Source organism: Falco rusticolus, chromosome 6 (genome assembly GCF_015220075.1).
Source record: "Falco rusticolus isolate bFalRus1 chromosome 6, bFalRus1.pri, whole genome shotgun sequence".
Classification (NCBI taxonomy): Eukaryota; Metazoa; Chordata; class Aves; order Falconiformes; family Falconidae; genus Falco; species Falco rusticolus.
In genome coordinates this window covers 72931110-72950600 of record NC_051192.1, presented here as the reverse complement: position 1 = coordinate 72950600, position 19491 = coordinate 72931110, and the positions used below count along the sequence as shown (strand labels likewise).

At 37.7% G+C, this 19491-nt stretch overlaps 1 protein-coding gene across 2 annotated transcripts in view; it reads left to right on the top strand.

The window, feature by feature from the left end:
- BMP5 (bone morphogenetic protein 5) overlaps positions 1-16119 on the top strand; it is a 62017-nt gene extending 45898 nt beyond the window's left edge. For both annotated transcript variants that reach the window (XM_037392629.1, XM_037392628.1), the window contains 3 exons: positions 8154-8230; positions 10049-10159; positions 13786-16119. In XM_037392629.1, the coding sequence (XP_037248526.1) occupies positions 8154-8230; positions 10049-10159; positions 13786-13935 (338 nt within the window). In that variant the 3' untranslated portion in view covers positions 13936-16119. The remainder of the gene's footprint in view (positions 1-8153; positions 8231-10048; positions 10160-13785) is intronic.
- The last annotated feature ends 3372 nt before the right edge of the window (positions 16120-19491 follow it).

Genomic DNA, 19491 nt, shown 5'->3' with positions numbered 1-19491 from the left:
CAGAACCTTGACAGCAGCAGATTAGAGACCTTTAATGGATAAGCCTTTCCCTGATCTTATGCACAAGGATGAAATTTTTCCTTAAAAACTACAGACTGCTATTGAGTTGCTAAAGAAATAAAAAAAAATTAATAACTTACCTTTCTAAATTTATTTAAAGTTTACCTGGTAATCTACTGGAATAAAATCCCATTTTAAGGTTAAAAGTCAGTATCAGAACCTATCTGGAAAAAAAAAAAAAAAAAAAAAAAGGGGGTTTAATGGGTTAATCCACAGCAGTAATTATTACTGCTTCAGTCGTGGGCTCATTTTTATTTGTATATGATGTACAGGTAGAAAAAATACTGCGCTATTTCTCTAGTTTCCATTGAGGACCTGAAACACAGTTCTTGAAGCAGATGACTTGAAGCTGCACGTGTTCCCTCTGCGGACACTAGCCTTTGAAAAGCCCCTGACATTTGTTAAGGCACCAGGTTTCTCTGTTTACAACAGGGTTTTGTTTGGGTTTTTTTCTGACTATTGTAAATTTTTTTACTATTCTGTATGACAATACAAAAAAGCTCATCTGCATAATTAACTTCTAACTTCTTATTTGTCAGTATTGCAGGGGAGCAGTTATAAATAAATAATGAAAGAATTCTAAAACTGGACAATTTCAGGGTTTTATAAGTTAAAAAAAAAATCACATATCCATAGCAGAACAGCATTTTTTAAATCAGTCATTATTTATATTGAGTAAATGTTCTATCTTCATTAACTTTTTAAAGTTCTTCAGATTTTTTTGAAATAATGCAAGTTAAAAATTTATTTGCCATCTTGTAATTTAGATGTAGCAAGCGTGCTCATCAGTTAAGCTTGCTCACTGGTGCTTGCTCTAAATGCATTTACTTCAGTAGATGAATTGAATCTGTGTTTTGTTTAATTCTAGTAAAAGCAGCATATTTTTTTCTGTAGAAACTATTCCTTCTATTTTACTGGTACTATATGATGCACCTCCCTATTTTCATAAAAGGGCTTTGGACTGAATAACACAACATGAGCATTTTCTTGTGGGTTTTGTTTGTTTGTGTTGCTTTGTTTTTTAAATACAGTCAAACATGATCTGTGCAACTGCATTAACTCCAAAATACAATCTTTTACCTGAAGGGTAAGTAATATTTTCTCTGCACAAAAAATATTTTTAAAAAGATTTTTCATGTTTCCTGGAAAATGACTGCTATTTTTGAGAATCACATTATTTTGGGAGAAGGGGAAATCATCTTTGGGAGAAGGGGAAATCATCTAAGTACACGGTACACACAACATAAATACCGTACTTTCAGACTGAAACCTATCTTTCTAGTCCATGAGGAAATGAGAATTGAAAAGATTTGTTAAGCCTTCGTGATTATAGCAGGAAAGCTGAGCACAAGCTCCCTGCTGGTTTATACTGGGGAAAAACTCAAACTTACACACTAGCAAATTGCATCAGCGTGAGAATTACCTCAGGAAGAGCTGTCTGTATGTCTCAAAACTGGTCAGTCTCATCTGTGCATGCAGTCATGCTCTAGAGCTGTTGTAAAACAAGAAAAATCAGAACATCTCTCGTGAAATGTGCGTTATGAAACAAATTTTCTCCTAACCTCTTTCAGCCCCCAGTCTCCGTTCCCCAGTCTCCGTAAGTGTAGAGGTACATCTCTACATATGTTGACCCATGCCAGATCTCCATCAAAAAAGACTATAGTTCAAGAACACCATGCTTTTAAAACAAAATTAGGTTAAGAAGCATTTGCACATGCAGTTGCATTAAAGGCAGGGATGTTGACCTCTGACTGGGCATGGAGGAAGCAAGATGTGAGCAGGCTAGAACAGGTGGTAAAGCTGAAGGCAGATATGTAACCACAGCCTCACACAGCAATATCCTCTGAAGCAAAACTGCTTGGAGCAGTAGCTTCTGCACCGTGACAGATTTGCTTCCATGCTCTTGCTTTGCAGTTTGCCTCAATAGTCTCCATATCACAAATGAACAAACTCCTTTTATTTAGATATCATTAATGATCAGTGATGGGACTTTTCACACTGTGTTTCAAAACACTTTTTAATAACTATTGCAACAATACTCATTAAAATCTGCAGATGAGCACACTGATGGCTACAAAGGCAATGTGCAGGTTCTATCCAGATTCTCCAGTGTGCAAAAAAGGCATAGAGAACACATTCTTGTTTCCCAGATCTTTGCATCTTTGCAGAACACAGTCCTTCCATGAGAAGAACCTGTTATCAAGGAATAGCTATGCACTTTTCCGCCTGTTCACCAACCCAGAAAATGGAGCATATGCTGCATCCCTGCAGGCTTGTGGGAGAAGGCTGATTCTCCTTGTTCTCTACAGCTTCCAATAATAAGCAGTGCTTTAAAATTATAATTCTTCTCTTCATGTTTAAACCACAGAAAAACCCAAAGAATTCTGCCCATCATCTTCCTCATGGCACGCTGTCAACAGACGATATTAAATTCTCATTCACCCCTTGATGCAGGACAGCGATGACATAAATGACACAGTGATGGGCAAATGTCACTGTGTGATGTAGGTTCTTGTTTTTAAGCTTGTTCCATACTCTTGTATCTACAGCATCGAAGTCAGACACTGACAGTGAAAAATGCTCATCTACATAACCAGAGGTTATGTAGCCAGACCCTGATAGGTATGCTGTCATTTCTGTTTCACAGGCTTTGATTACACTTCTCTCTGTAAGTCAATCCCAACTTTATTACAGTCATGCCTTCCTTTTCTCCTTGCTTTTTTCTTCTTCCTTTTCTGTTTGTTTTCCCCAGCTCTTTTCCTTTTCTTTTTTTTTCTTTTTCTCCTTCCCTTTGCCCTTGCCTTTTTTCATCTTAATTTTGCCTCTTGCCTTTTTTTCTTTTGCCTTGTTTCTGAGTTCTTGGACCTTGAGAAATTAGCTTTATTGTATTCTCAGCATGTCAAAAGGAAAGCCTCACTAGGCGACTCAGTTCTTCCCTTCCAATGGACAACACATGTTTTTAATTATTCATGAAGTTATACACAAACACAGCATCAAGAAAATAAAATCTATATGTGTCAGTTATTATAACAGCTGGGCAGTTGTTGACAGATTTGAGGTCAGCATCCCTGTGTTGCTAAGAACTTCAAGAGAAGATGACCTCAACGCAGTATAAAGACAGACACAATTAAAATTAGCATTCAGAGTCCACCTGCCTGCTATGCACAGATGATTGAACTGTTTATTACTCACCCAGTTGTATTTTTGTCAAACTATAGATAAAAGGAAAAATAAAGAAAACAAATCAAGAAAAGGCAATGTGTTCCCAAAGTACATCACATAATTCTTCCTTAAAACAAAGTCTGGCTAAATTTATTTTTTTTAGCATCTTCTAAAAGGAGTTACAATGTAATTGGGCACTAGAGGATGTCCACATTTAAATACTGAATAGCCACTTACACCAGGAAGGTCAGAAACAAAGCTACATAATTTTTGTTCATAATCCAATGAGATAAAATGCTTAAATACAGTGAGAAAACAATACTTAATTCTAAATTTCCTGCATTTTGTTGGCTGGTGTCACACTAATTAATTAAAAACACAGAACTTTGTGATAGTATATATAGGCCTATCTATATGTATTTATGTCCCTTGGGGAAAAAAAACCCAACAACACACAACCAAAAACAAACAAACCAAAGAAACTAATTAAATTTCTTACAGATTTTCTTGCCCTCCTTCCACAGCTCTTTCTGCTATGTAGGGGTTTGGGCCCCAACTGCAGTCCCTGAATAGCTGAGGAACAATGTTTTCTTAGTCACAATAGCCTACGTGTTTGATTCTTGACAGAATAAGCATATGGGTCTTGAAGCTACAGTATATGAAATTGAATCCTTGGCACCAGATCTTATTATAAATGTCACATTTGATACTTACATGAAATGTTACATTACACACAACATTTGCCTTATATGAAAGATAGAATTTGAGGAAGGAATACAGACTTGCCTGAGTCTCATTTTCCTCATAGGTGTATGGATTAGATGGTTTGCAAATATATGTCTACATATGAAACACAGATTATCTTATCAGGCGTTCTGGTGTGACTTCTCATCCACCACTGGTTAACCTACATTGAAATAATTCAGAGTATCCAGACAATGAAGACATCTATGCAATGACTTACATATTCATTATTCAGCCTTTCTCCTTTAACTGTAGGGACTTCTGTTACATTCTGGTGCTAAAACTTCTGTACACATTCTTAAATATGAGAATGTCATGACTGAGAGGAAACTGACAAAAGCAAAATCTTCAGAGTTCTTTTGTTTGCCTGCTTGGGTGTTATCTAAAACCAGATTGTGACTTTCCTGACTTTCTCATATTCATATCTTTCCCACATTTTTCAGTCACAGGTTTCTTTGCAGTGACTTGGATTCTGTATGACTGAATTTTAAACTCCCACTAACAGATGAAACAGAAAAGCTCAATATTTGTCTCCTATGAGCACTGATATTAATCAAAATCAATATACAAATCCCTGTGAAGAGTGATCGACGAAACACAGTTCAATGTTTTTTAAGTTCAAGTTCCTTTATTTTTCACTCCCTTCACCTTACTTCTAATGTACATGCAGAACATACTAGATTATTAGTAATAACTCAGCACAAAGTATGACTTAGAGTGTTTGCTTATATTAAAGGCATACAGATTTTTGAAAATTCATGTCTTAGGATGTCCTGCCTTGCTTCCACTAGCTGCTCCAAAAAGACACAGGACTCCCATAGGATGTGGGTGTATATATTGACTCTACATGCCCTGGGGTAACTGAGAGTACCTGAGCTGCTAGCAGGTAACTAATTAGCTGTGGAGAACCTTTAATGACTGTCATTGAGAATCAGTTCATGAACGGCTAGGAAAATACCATATGAAAGAAAGCAGTATTCATCTTTAAAAAGGAATGAGGATTTGAGGTATTATAGCTTAGAAAAACTATCTTCACATCTCTGGTGGCACTAGAACAAGTTATTTAGTATTGAAAATTGATATATCTTGACTTGTGCACAGCTTTTGACACAGTTTCAGCAGAGATATTTGGGCTCAGGTATATTCAACAGAAAGTAGGTACATAGCCTGTTTAACAAAAAAACAAAAACAAAAACAAAAAAACCCAAACCAAACCCAAACCAAACAACAGAAAAAGCATATTCAAAAAACATGTTACCAATAAGAGTAAAAATTGGGTGGCTGTTTTGAATGATGTCTCACTAAGTCTCTTCTGGATCTGATTCAGTTCAACATTTTATTGGTAATTTGGATGATTGATCATTACTCCCAGATCTGGTATCCTCTGTGAACTTGCAGAGAGCACACTGTTCTATTGTCCAGGTTACTAACAAAGACATTAATCAGTACTGGCACCAGTACTGATTCTTCAGGGACATCACTAGTAACCAGCTGCCAGCTGGACTTTGCACCACAGCCCTTTAAGCCCAGCAGCCCAGCCAAGTTTCCACCCGTTATATTCTTTAGCTATCCAAACCATATTTGACCAACTGTCTCTAAGAGTACTATGGAAACCATATCAAAAACCTTCTTAAAAGCAAAGTGAACACACCCAGTGCTCTTCAAAAGCCCAGAAAGCTAGTTAGGTCACCCCAGAAAACAATCAGGTTGGTTAGGCACAGTTTGAACTAGTAAATTGGTGCTGATTCTTCCCAAACACCTTGTTCTTCATGTACCTAGACACAACTTCCAGCAGAATTTGCTCCACAGACTTCCCAGAAACTGTGGTTAAGCTCATTGCTCTTCTTAAAGATGGGTGTGACATTTTCCATTTTTTAATCATCAGAAATATCCTCTCGTCACAATGAACACTCAAAAATGGCAGGAAATGACTTTGCAGTTATGTTGGTCAGCTCATTCCCCACCTTGAAATTCAGCCCTTTTGCTCACATGGACTCGTGTATCTTCAGTTTGCTTAAGTGGATCCTGACTCTATCACTGTGGTTAGAGCTTCAGTCACTAGGCTCAGGGACTTGAAAGTCCTGAGGGTAAATCTTGCCAGTAAAAAACAAAACAAAGAAGTCATTGAGTACCTTAACCTGTTCTGAGTCCTTGTCACTAGGTCCTCTGCCCTACTGAATAGGGAATCTGTATTTTTCTTAGTGTTTCTTTTTGCTATGAATATACCTATAGAAGTCCTTCTTGTTGACCTTCACACCCCTCACAAGTTTCAACTCCAGCTAAGCTTTGTCTTTCCTAACATCCATCCCTGCCTGTTCAGGCAATGTGTTTATATTATTTCTGTGTAGCTCATCACGATTCCACATTGATTTCACTTCCTATTTGAATTTTAACTCAGTCAAAAGCTTCCTATTCAGCCACAGTGGCTTTGTGCCGTACTTGCTTGACCTGAACATGAAAGTGGACTTACTTACCTTGTGCTTCTCTCAGAGGTTGTCCTGAGAGATCAGCCAGCTTCCTGGTCTCCTTCACCCTCCAGGCTAGCCTGTGATGAGATCAAGTGAAGAAGATCTCTGAACAAGTTGAAATCTGTTCTCTGAATCCCAGGTTTGCAATGCTGTTGTTGATCTTGGTAGTCTCTCAGAACCTTTTAACTCTACCATATCATGGTTCCTGCATCCCCATCATGTTGCAGTTTTCATCACCTTCCTTACCCCCAACCTGTTCTTTATTCACTGATTTGCATAAATGGAACATAATCCTAATGTGACTAGGCTGGAGTACCTAAAAAAAGGATCTGAAAGTGATCATTTGACAGTGTAGTTTTGCTGAAAAATTCCTGGTCTGGGATATACTGCTAGAAAATAATCCAGAAATTGTGGGAAACCTTCTATTTCACACTGTGTTCCATTTTGGCCGTCATATCTTCAGAAAGACACACAGAAACCGAAGAAAACCCAGGGAAGCAAAGATAGTATAGAATAGGATAGCTGTCAAGGAGCAGTTGGTAAATTTGCAGAAAAGCACCTTTAGGCCAGCTATTTGGAAGAGTTTTCTGCAAGGATAGTGAAGCACTACAACAGTTCATCTCACAGACTGTAGAACTCCCTTCCTTTCATTTTATGTGAAAAAGGCTTCGCTCTTAATTTTTCAATAGAGACCTTCCCATCCGAAGTTCAAGTCTTTTAATGTCAAAAAAACTTCCTAAAAAAATAATTCTATTCCTGAAAATGAAGATTTGTTACTTTTTTCAGTGTCTGGTTTGTTTTTTGTTTGTTTTGTTGTGAATTTCAGCCGACATTGGGGTTTATTGTTGTTCTGCCAGAATGGTTATTTTGGTCCAAAAAAGCCACTTTGAGCACTCTTGAAATGGACCAGAGGACACAGCCTGCCCTCCCTGCTCCATCACATGCATCACTGATGGCACTATAAACCAACTCTGGGGTGCTGATGTGGTGAAGGCATGCCCCTTCCTTTCCTGTTACTCAGGGACAGTAAGGAACATGTACTAGATTTTTTCCAGGATTAAAATTGTCCTGGGAGGGATGTATCGAAGGTTCTCTGTGTCTTCCTATCCTTCCACATCTCTGACAGTACAGAAATGATCAGGCCTTTAAAAAGCATCCTTTAGTCTACTTGTTTACGTTAGTATTACCAACTAAAGATCGTTAAGTGGTGAACACTTCCAGAAAATATGGTAAAAAATGAAGGAGTATAATATGTGCTAATGCTTAAATAACAGAATTTTGGAAATTCTTTGTTTCAGGACAATTTTTATCATTGCTAACTTATGTTTTGAATTGGGCTATTTTCTTTACCTGGCAGTTAAACTTGTGCCAACATACAGATGACTTCCCCATGTCTTGGATCAGGCTGTCACTTGTTCTCCTTTGATTACATGCGTACATATTATCAGAGTTGTTACCTAGCTAGCCAGCAAACAGATACCTAGTAAACCTGTTTCCTTTAATGCTAACTGCATCATTTCATGTGTGTACACAAATTGTATGAGGCTGACACTGCTGATTCTGCATTTCCAAGTTTACGCTGCCTTTACAACTAACCCTAGGAATATAAATGACAGTATGCTTGTTCCATTCCTTTGTACAGTTTGCTCAGGAGCTTCAAAATAGCTAAAACTTGTTGGTTCTAGCAATGCTTCTAAACAAAATTTTTTTCCCCTGTAGATTATAACACGAGCGAGCAAAAGCAAGCATGTAAGAAACATGAACTTTACGTGAGTTTCCGAGACTTAGGATGGCAGGTATGATTATAAATGCTGCTTCCCATCAGTTCAAATTGGGACAATCTGCTTTACAGACACCCATTATTTACAGTCTATTTTCTTCATGGTAATTGGTATTTCACTGATGAGAGACAGATTCTTTAAATGCATTTTGTAATTAAACCCTATCACTATCTCTTTACCTTTTTTGGTTGCTGTTCTTTCAGAGTTTGCATACATTACTGGCTTTACAATCTGGATTCATTCACATAAAGATAAATCTGAACTATTACTCAAAATATGAACAGATTTGCAGTAGATGAAACCAAAATACTCAGGCTGAGCAATTAACTTCTGAAATTTGCATTTGAAGTCTCCCTGGTTCAGTGCTGTCTACTGCAGGTCAGAGAGATTTCACTGGGGTAGGATCTGTAGGGAACTACAGCTTGGATCAGTGCTCATTGTTCTTTATAACACCATAGCTAAGTTTATATCATTTCTGGGGAAAACTCATCCTGCTATACAGTAACAAAAAAAAAGTACTTACAGTAAAAGGTTGTAAAGAGGCAGGGCATTATGAGAAAAGAAAATAGAGATCAATCTAGGTTTTTTTTCCAGAAAGCAAGGAGCTCTCTATAAAGAAAGAACAAGAAGGCCATCAGCAACCTATAACCTAGACATATTGCATATGTAGGTAAGAACTGAGAGATGGCTGTGCATTTCACATTTCTCTGAATTATTTTAAAACAATTCTCCAGGAGCAGAACAAGTCTATGAGGAGAAAAAGTGTGCTATCTCTTTAGTGCCAGTTCATCCTTTACATAGCTAGCTCAGATTCCCATATGCCCTCATTACTCTGCCTGGTATTTTGTAGTATATTTGTACTCACAGCAGCCTGAAGAAGTAGGTTGAGACTGTTTACCCAAGTCTGCAGAGCATAATAACACTGTCCACGGCCACAGAGCAGGCTTGTGGGATTGGGTTGAATGCAAGCTATGGAACAAATGAGTCATTATCTCTCTGTACATCACAGAATTTTCCAGGTATCAACAGTTTTTTCAGTTTTTGAAACAGTAATTCTGATATACCCCAAGATGTGCAAGGGTCTCAGATCAGTCATTCAAGGTGGCCATAGAGAAAAGAATGATTTTTTTTTTTTCCCAAAAAAAATACTTGCAGAATCCAAAGTTTCATTTGGAAATCCAAAGCTACACTGTACAATATTTGACCAGCAAAACTCAGAGTGAAATGAGATAAAAAGAAACAAAACCCAAGAAGTAGGTACTTAATCCTCTCTGCCTTTCCCACAGCACCTCCATTACCTTTGCCTGCCAAAGGAGGAATTCAGCAAACTAAACACATAGCTTTCATTAACATTTAAAATATTTTCCCTCTTTTCCCCATCCTGTGTTGCTAGAAATACTCAAAATTCATGATTCAGCGACATTCCAATGGGTAATCTCTAGCAACCTTCAGTCTCACGCAACAATACAATTAATGGTATTGAGTATGGTGAAGAAAGAGGATGCATTTTAACTACCGTTTTTTGCACCATGAAGTGCTTCAGATTTTTGATCTGGGAAGAAAAGTATTCTGATTAATGTATTTGGACCTTTAATCCCCCTTGTAGCCTCATTAGTTGGTATTCACTACAGATTTCTAAGTTTAACTTACATTTCATCTGAATTTTGCATGAAGAAAGCAAATACTTATTTTTTTGTCAAAAAAAAAAATTAACATGCCACATCCTGAGGTTCATTTTGTCCTTGGACAAATCTTAGTTAGTTTAATATAGTTTTAAATTCTATGAGTGAGAAAAAATAAATAATTGAGTGGGTTTATTTCTTCTTGTTTTAGGATTGGATTATTGCGCCAGAAGGCTATGCTGCGTTTTACTGTGATGGAGAGTGTTCTTTCCCCCTCAATGCCCACATGAATGCAACAAACCACGCCATTGTTCAGACTCTGGTATGCCTCTGCTGATGTTGTAGTTGCCTGTTTGCAGTTGTGTCTGGGCATGGGGACTGTCTCCTCTCGTCTGTTTGATTATTTATGCATAAATTATAACCCATTTCAAAGACATGCTTTGATGATTATGCTAGAAAGAGGATGAACTGTCCAGAGTGATCTGTGTGGAAGGTGTTTCTCTTCCATTTCAAATGTAGTAACACATGAGAAGACTGTGTCATAATACTGGAGAATTGTGTAGACAAGAAACAAAGGGGCCCCCTGGTCCCACTTCCAAGAGGTTTTTTCAGCTTATTGAAACTCTGTGTTAACATCTACATGCTATACCTTCCAGAAATGTTGACACTTGGCCAGTCTGTGGACCTCTGTTGTCAACTGCTGGCAGAGATACTTATAGTGTAATTTAATGTGAAGTTTTGCAAGCAGATGCATTTGCATGTAAGAAACTTGTGTTCAGCCATGCCTGGCTAACAAATGCAATTTTTAAATGTGTGTTTGAATCTGTTGCTCTGCCTGGTACATGTAAAAGGAGATTTGCAGCCAGCTTTCTGCCTCTGCTAGCTCTTACGTTAGACCTGTGCATCAACTGGAGCAGCCAAAAAGATGATAGTTGAAGCAGCTGGCTAGGAAAACCTACAGAATTCAAGACCTTTAGAATACGCCTAAATGTAATGCTGAAAATCTGATGTCTGGTCATGAATTTTCACATATGCCAGCTGAAGAACTGGCTCTGAACAGCACCAGTATTAGCAGAATGATTAAGAAGAGAAATGAGAGATAATATACAAGGAGAGAGTGGGAACACAAAATCAGAACAGGAAAGGGTTGCCATCCTTAATTTGTTTCTGGAAAGGTCAAGGCACTCAACTGCAATTAGTTAAACATGGGTTTAAGGTTCCCTCTGATTTAAACTGATGATTGGAAAGTATCCTGACCATCTGACAATGATGATGAGTCTGTCCATGGTTGGCAATCTTTTTCTTTGATTTTGACAGAAAGAAATCTGGGCCTGAAAAATCTTTCCCTTTCAGGAATGAGTGCAGCTACTACCCTCTTGGGGATCTCCCCACCTCCAAACCAACCCCCCCCACCAAAAGTCCCAGAAACAAACAAACAAACAAACAAACAAACAAACAAAACAAAACAAATAGTTTTATTTCTTTCTGATAGAAAACAAATTGTGTGTCTTAAAATGACAAGTATTTCGACATGAAAGAGTCAGTTTTAAAACCTCACCATGCGCTGAGACCTTTTCCTATACATTCAAATTTTCATGTATGCACCTTCTCCAAGTCCAGCCACCAATGCAACATTATTCCTCTATACCAGAATTCGAGTCAGCAAGATTTACAAAAAGCAGGGGAAATGTCAGAGGCTGAAAATAAATAGAAGCGTGGTAAGGGGTTCAGGTGAAAGGGAACAGCAAATGCCAGTTGGCAAGGAACCGAGCAACGTGCCTAGGAGACGAGGAACAGCATATATGCAGTACTGAGCTGAAAAGAAATAGGTCAGCAAAAGAATAGTTTAGCATTATGCAAACATTGCCCAGAAAAGTTGCCAATATCAGTGAGATCCCCAGGTTAGAGTTTCCCCCTGCAATTATTAACTGTTAAAGAAGAAGTGGCCCAGTGCTACCTTCTCTTGTGTGTCTATACTTTACAAAAAAGGGTCATTTCCCATTGTTAAGAAGTTTGTTTAGGTTTTCCTATTTTTTAAATTGTATACTTAAATTTTCCCCCTTTTTATGGCCTTTTTGGAATTGTGTGCCTCCCTCTGCATGTACTATATATGCATACAGTTGTGCAGCCAAAAAGCATGAGGCTAATTAAATTTTAACTGCACATAAATTAGATGAGATAACAGTAGTTGAATGCTTTCTGGTTTAAATTATACGAAATTCAGATTTACACAAGGTGTGCACATGGGGATGGCTTGGGAAACAATTATTCATACACCCCACCCTAATCCAAATGTAATCATCTCCCAGCCATACTGATTACACCATTCTAAAAAAGCCCACTCTTTGGGTTGGGAAGTGATTGTTCCTTGGTACCCCTCCAAACTTTACTAACTTTTTTTTTCTTTCTTTTGTAACAAGAATAGCAGAAATGCTGGGCCAGTACCTCTCTCTCTCTTCTTTTTCTGAGACTGAACTTAGGCAGACAGACAATATAGGTGCATATAAATACCAGACAGACTGCATTTAATGAATGATATAAACTTTCCTCTCCTCCCTCACTTCCCAGCACTCTCAGAACAGGTGCTGGAGTAGCACTGACCTCTTGGTCCTGCAAGTCAGTGGATCAACAGGTTGACTCGCACTGACTTTCAGGCTCACTCTTGAAAATGCTGTGAGCGTTACTGTCATGTGGGGCTAGCAGGTCCATGGAGCTCCCAGCCGGGGTGGCAGAGGCTGGTGGGACCAGGAGTTATGGCAGGGCAAACATCTGCCTAGAGAAGGCACAGTCATTCTTTCCTCCAGTGCTTTGCTATTCATTTGTTAAACTGTTTTTAAATGTGTGTCTAAACCATTACTAAACTGCTACTTCAGGATTTATTATTGCTCATTTCAAAAGACCTTCTCATGGTAACAGTTATGTAAAAATCGTTTCCTGATAGACTGTTCTCTGTTGTCTGGCAAAGGCTCTGGGCTTATATCACTGCAAGACAGATGGCTCTAACAGATTTACAAAGACTTAACATACAAATGAAACCTATTACTGCTGAAGTTTTCATCCATGCCTTAATAATCTCTTGCCCTCTCTATTACAACTCCCTTTATTCTGTCCTCCCCAGTTTCCAAGTCTTCGGCATGTGTAGAATATTACATCCAACCTTCTTTCAAGTACAAAGAACTTGTATTTCCCCCATTTTCAGATATTTCCACTAGATCTTGTTCACTCTGGGATACTGTTCAAAACCCTTTTCCTTCTTTTTAACCTTTCATTGATATATTTCAGCCTAGTGAACATAAAGCCGCCTCTGCCTCAGTCCTTTCCCCAAACCTTCTGTCCAGCTGGCACCCAGATTACGAATTAATTTTGACTTCAGTGGAAGTAGAATTGGATACACGGATACCTAGATAAGACTTTAAAATGCACTCATGCTGTCTGAGAACGCACATCTTACCATTTCACAGGCTGAAAACAATTTCAGTATGAGCCTTTGCCTGCACAGCCTTTGCTGTCTGCAGCAGACTTTCCCCCACACTGAGACCCTGACACAGGAAAGCATTTCAGCACGTGCTGGGGTCCCGGTGAGACCTGGGACTTGAGCCTGTGCTTCATTTTAAGCACTGTCCTCAGCAGAGATGGTACTGACAACACGTTTAAGTGTTTTCCTGAGCAGCTGCCTAACTCCAACTCTTTTCTAAATTTCATCTGAAAACCAACTTTGTGTCTTGGCTGCTCCTCCTCATTTATCTCCCCATCTTCTATTATTGTATAACTCTGCCTGAGCAATTGAAATCAGAGCAACATTCTGGAGGTAAGCTCTGCTTTAAAGTTGCTAACTGGGGAAAATCTGTAACCACAGCCCTCTCTGAACTGCAAAGACATGTTTTGCACTGATGTTGTCCTTGTACCTTGCTGTTTGATATATGAGCTATGTATTTATCTGTCTTTCAGGTTCACTTGATGTTCCCTGATCATGTACCAAAGCCATGCTGTGCACCAACAAAACTGAATGCAATCTCTGTGCTCTACTTTGATGACAGTTCCAATGTTATTTTAAAAAAATACAGGAATATGGTCGTGCGTTCATGTGGCTGCCACTAGAATAAAAAAATAATCTAAAGCAGAGGGGTTTATTCAGAATTATAATAAAGTCAAGATATAAGCCTTGCTGATGACAAGGCAGGCCTAAATTTATTCCATTTCATGTCATCTCTCATTTAAATGTACAGTATAATGTATATAGTAGCTCTTATTTATTTAAAAGTATATCGTTTCTTCTGTATGAGCAAAATTTCAGAACCATTTATTTTATGGGTCACCTCACTATGCAGTAGAACTTCACAAACTAATTTTTCAGTTGACCATACTGGAATCTATTTAATTTCATTTCACTACTTTAAACTAAAGACCTTGTATAGATTTTTTTTTAAAGGTAGAAAGTCCAGAACTTCTGTAACAGCTTCGTATTGTTAAAGAAACTAAAATACATTTGGTCATATTGTGCCAATGGAAACTGTGGCGGGGTATTTATTTAGAAAAAGGCACAGAAAAAAAACTAAACAAAACTGCTTGACTAAACGTGTTTTTTCTTTTAGAAGTTGTGCTCCATTAGAAAAAGTGAAATATTGAACAGTGCTTAAGTAAATAAATAGTAGATAGAAAACAGAAGTGAAAAGATTGCACATAATTGTCATAACTATTTTCTTTAACAAGATGAGTGTAACTGGAGGAGTATGTTACTTCTTGGCTTGTGAGCTGCAGTTTGCAAGAGGCTCAAAGCTACAGGAATTCTATGGAGACACTCTCGCCTCTATGACTTTCCAAGTTAACACTAGAAATTGAACTACAACATTCTTACCTCAAATCATATCAGTCTATTACCTATTACACTGCTCTGGCAAATATCTTTATAATAACAGCACAAGGTAAAAATCAAACAAAAAACCCACACAACCTTCCCATTATATACACAAATTAATGTATACACAAAATATACAGAGGACAGGGTATGGAAGGGCTTTGCTTTATTTAGCTCCCACTTTTTGGATGTGTTTTCTGAGCCTGCGAGGGAAGGCATGGGGGAGGTAGCAGTTGCCACCTGCTTAATCAAAAATCTTGTCCCTGATGGTTGTTTTCAGGCAATGAAAAACACCTTTCATAATGAGCCATTGGGTAATTTGCAGCCTACTTGCCAACCCATCTGCTTTTCTATCAGGTGGAGATTGGTTTAAATCATGAGGCTTAAGATGGGATATCTTTCCTTTTTTTTAGCATTAACTATCGTAACTGTAATAATTCTTAAAACCATATACATAATTTTTAATCTCCCTAAATTTTTGGCCTCATATGAAATCCTGCGGTTGTGAATTGAACAACTAATTCCAGATTATCATTCTCAGCACCAATACCCATATGTTTATTTTGAATTAACCACATGTAATGTCTTTGGACATCCCTTTGTTTCAGTGTTATGAAAATGGGAAAATACAAACTCTGTTTTCTCTTTATTACGTGGCTGATTACAATATATGCTTTTATCATGAGTTGCCTTGATTCAAAATGCTTCACTTAAACAGTTCTCAGAGAGTTGTTAAAAAATGAATAGTTATTAAAAAATGAACATATCAATTTCTCCTTAGACAATCTATTCATGTAAACTCTGACTTCTCCGGTTATTTAAAACATATTTCATAAAACTCAGATTATTACAGACTGATAAAATCAGCGTGTGTGTGTGACTGTGTGTATGCATGTGAATGTGCAACTATCGTTTTTTGCAGAAACTAATTTATTTTATTTTGCTATTGGAGTAATACATAAATCCTTTTAATGCATACAGGTGGTTTTTTTTAAATAACAGTCCTGATTTCAGTCTTGGGACCTCTTTCCCCCAATACAGCCGTTCCATTTTACACTTCCATCTCTATTTTATACTGACATTACCTACATATCTACATTTAGCTGCAGTTCATGCACAAGGGTGTATAGCAAAATCCAATGTCTCCAAATGAATTACCATTGCGGAACAGTGAGATTCCTGGGTTGTCTTCAAAAAATTTAATGGTTTCGGTATAAAATGGGTAGGTGGATATGCTTTTTTGAACTCAATTTATTCTATATGGAATCTGATAGAAACTACATTTTGGGTACATTAAGTAATATATTTTTAAATAATGGTGTACCATTTTGAGAATAAGAAACTGAAGATTATTGTTATATTGTTCTTTAAAATATGCTGTTGTAATATATTCCTATATTTTGAGACATAATAAACCTGTAATACTATTTTATTTTGCTGTGATTTTGCTTTTGAGACACGTGACAAAATGACACTGACGTCATATATTCTTTTAAAGGTAAAAGCATGAGATCACCAATAATTATGGATAGATTTTGTTGCAGTTCATTTCTTAGTACAGACGTTTTGCAAAATTACTTTTGTACTGTTACTTAACTGCAGCTGGTGAACCATCTACACTATTAATAAAAATCACGCCTTCAAATCATACCACCAAATGCTAATACTCTACTCAACATATACTAGAAAGGAGAAATGGTTTTAAAAAATCTCCATAAATCCCTAACTGGTCATTTCTCTGTTTGAAAGGAAGGATAGTGACACCACACCTTCTGCATGCTATGGATAAGCGTATATATGTGTATTTTCAGGTAAACTTGTTCAGGTAAGCCCTTCTCCAGTAGTACCTAAGGCAAGGCTTTTTGAGTTTTAGCTTGGTCCTGTCAAATACCTGTTATTTGATATATATTTATACATAATATATGCATATATATATATAAATAGAATGTGTATGTAATTATATTACATTATAATATTAAATATATACTCATTTCTACAGATACATGCATTTCTATAGTTAAGAAGACCATTCCATTATCATTTAGAAGAAAAGAGCTTTGCTCTTTTTAAAGTTCTTTAAGCTTTCTACATCCTTAACAACTGAGAAGAGTCTAAAGGGCTGAAAACCAGAAAAACAAAAGCAGCTCTGTACAGAATTAATGTTACATTATGGGTCAGAGCTATGGGTCTTTAACTTACTCATGTTAATACCATTGCTACACATTCTGGGCCAAAATCAAATGTTTACAGGATATTACTAGTGACCACTTCTATGCCTCAGGAGTACTCGCCCAGTGGAAGTCAAAGCTGAGAGATGAACAGTATTGCAGTAGTGATTTTATTTCCCTTTAGAAGCACATTGTTCTCCGAGTGTGACTCTGATGTCCAAGACAAGGTGGACTCTGCCTGACTGAAGTATGGAGCATTTATAAATTCTCTGATGTGCTAAGCTGTGAACCCACATAACAGTCTCCTTCAGTTAGACCACTTGATGTGTCTCTCTCCTTTATCCAGATGCCCATTTTCACAAAGTATTTATAGGGTCAAGTTTTTTCTGATTTTGCCCAAAGGTTTCAATTTCATTATATATATATCAATTTCAATAATAATAAGGGAGCAGGGGGGGCTGACACTTGCTGATAGTCAGAAACATGCTTGCTTGGATTGTATTGGCCCTTTTTTGGTTTTTTTTTGGTACAAGATCAAGCTAAAACTTGAATTCATATAAAGCAGTCTGGTAGTTGACAACACAGCAATACATCCAATCAGTACAAAACTCAGCTAGAAACATCTTGGACAGACATTGGCATGGATGTCTTTAAGCAAAAAGGATGATCCTTCCTTGTTCTGTTGTCACCCGTCTGAAAGGCTGTCCTGACCACACGACTTTTACAAACCCATGACTCTCCCTTCTGCAGTGGCCTGTTTAAGCTTTTAGGTAAACGGGCATTTATGTCGAGTGATTAGGTAGGTAATATAAATGGAGCCATATGAGGAGCTCAGGTATCTTCAAGAATAAGAAACCAGTCCTTCATAGCTGCACAGGAAAGCACAGCTGTTTATTTTGCATATTGGCACCTACAGAACAGTAAAGTCTTTATATTATGATAGGAGTCAACTGTCAGACAATTTGGGGCCTCATTTCATTAAATGGTATATACATGAGTGCTGTGAGTTACATCTATACTGTAGACACCCAAACTGGGACTTTCATTAGGGACAACGTAGAGAAATTGCTCTTTTGGACTGCAATCCACCTATGTCTCTCCAAAGACTACAAAGCGGGTTTAGGGCAGTGGCTTTGCTATAGACCTTGTCTGAGCAATTGTAGTCAATGACAATCCCTGACACCTTTAAAGTAACGTTATGATGTTGAAAAATTTTTATTGGGATGTTTAATTGGAATGTGAAGCTTTGAGAAATCTTTTGTTATGATGGGATGTCAGACACTTCCATTTTGGAATATAATTCTCTTTACTATTTACTTGGAAAAGGTTGGATTGCTGACTGTGTATTTCTTCTGTTCTGCTTTTGTTGTCAGCTCCTCTTCTGAAACAGTTTCATGGTAAACTGACTTTGACTCAAAGACAGATAAAAAAGTGGTTTAGGCTTGTACTCATAAGATTCTGAATTGTTTCACCAATAACCAAAGGATTTTAATAACCAGGACTTTATAATTACATTCTTTGCAATCTCTACGAACTTTCCTGCTCACACATTCAGCTGTGCATAGGCAGAAACTGACATGTGGTGCCTGAATGATGAACAAGCCACATGTGAATTATACAGATTTATCTTTTACTATCTCATCTGCAGTCACAGAACTTGCAAACTGTGATTTACAATGTGTTACTAAATTCTTACTCACATGGCTTGAGCAAGAGATTGATTAAAAACAAAAGAATAGTCAACTAAAAATACAACAAAAAACAGTGAGAGGAGGTTTTCTTGCCATCTTAATTCAAATAAATCAGCACCAAACGTGGTACATGGGGGATCGGGAATCTCATGTGAATTAACTGAGCCTTTTGTATTCTGTTTTCCATATTTACAGCACATGACACAGACACTTCTCCTGACTGCTATATTTCCAGCTAAATACTTTTTGTTCTGTTCCTCCACTTTTTTGCTTCCAGATGGGCACCATCAATTATTATTATTAATATGAATGAAGGTATTTTCATTGCTTTAGCAGATGTTCATGTTTTCAGAAGAAGTATGTGTTATTAGTATTGCTACTTCACAGGTACATAGAAGTGGAGAGGCTTGCCTAAGAGAAGAGCAGATGAGAAGCAGTATAGGGAAGACAGCCAGACCTCCAGCATCCCAGTGCTCTAACCCCTATCCCACACCCTTGGTGGAGTAATGCATACACTTGACACTCCTGTCCCTGCAGCTCATAACTTTAAAGGATGATGGGCAATCTTAGGCGGTACTTGGAGCTCTATTTTGCATTTACCAAGTACTTTTCTAGTTTCGTAATTGTGGAAATCTGGGCAGTGCCTGATAAAACTGGGGCATGTGCAGAGTGGTTTGTACCTTTCCTGTGTTGGGGTGGTTGTATTTTAAAGCTACTTCTAGGGAACCAGCTAAGATGCCCTGGAAACAGATCTTGGATCACCTTTTCAACAGCATTGTAAATCTACACCAGTAGAGTTGAAGGCAGCGATGCATCCCTCCCTTTTCCTCCTTGCATTTTCCTCCTGCTCAGTGGGAAGTTCAGCGGTGTGTTAAGACTGAGACTGTGTTACTATGTGTGTAGCAGGGGATCTGAGGGTGGATGTTGGCTGGAGATATGA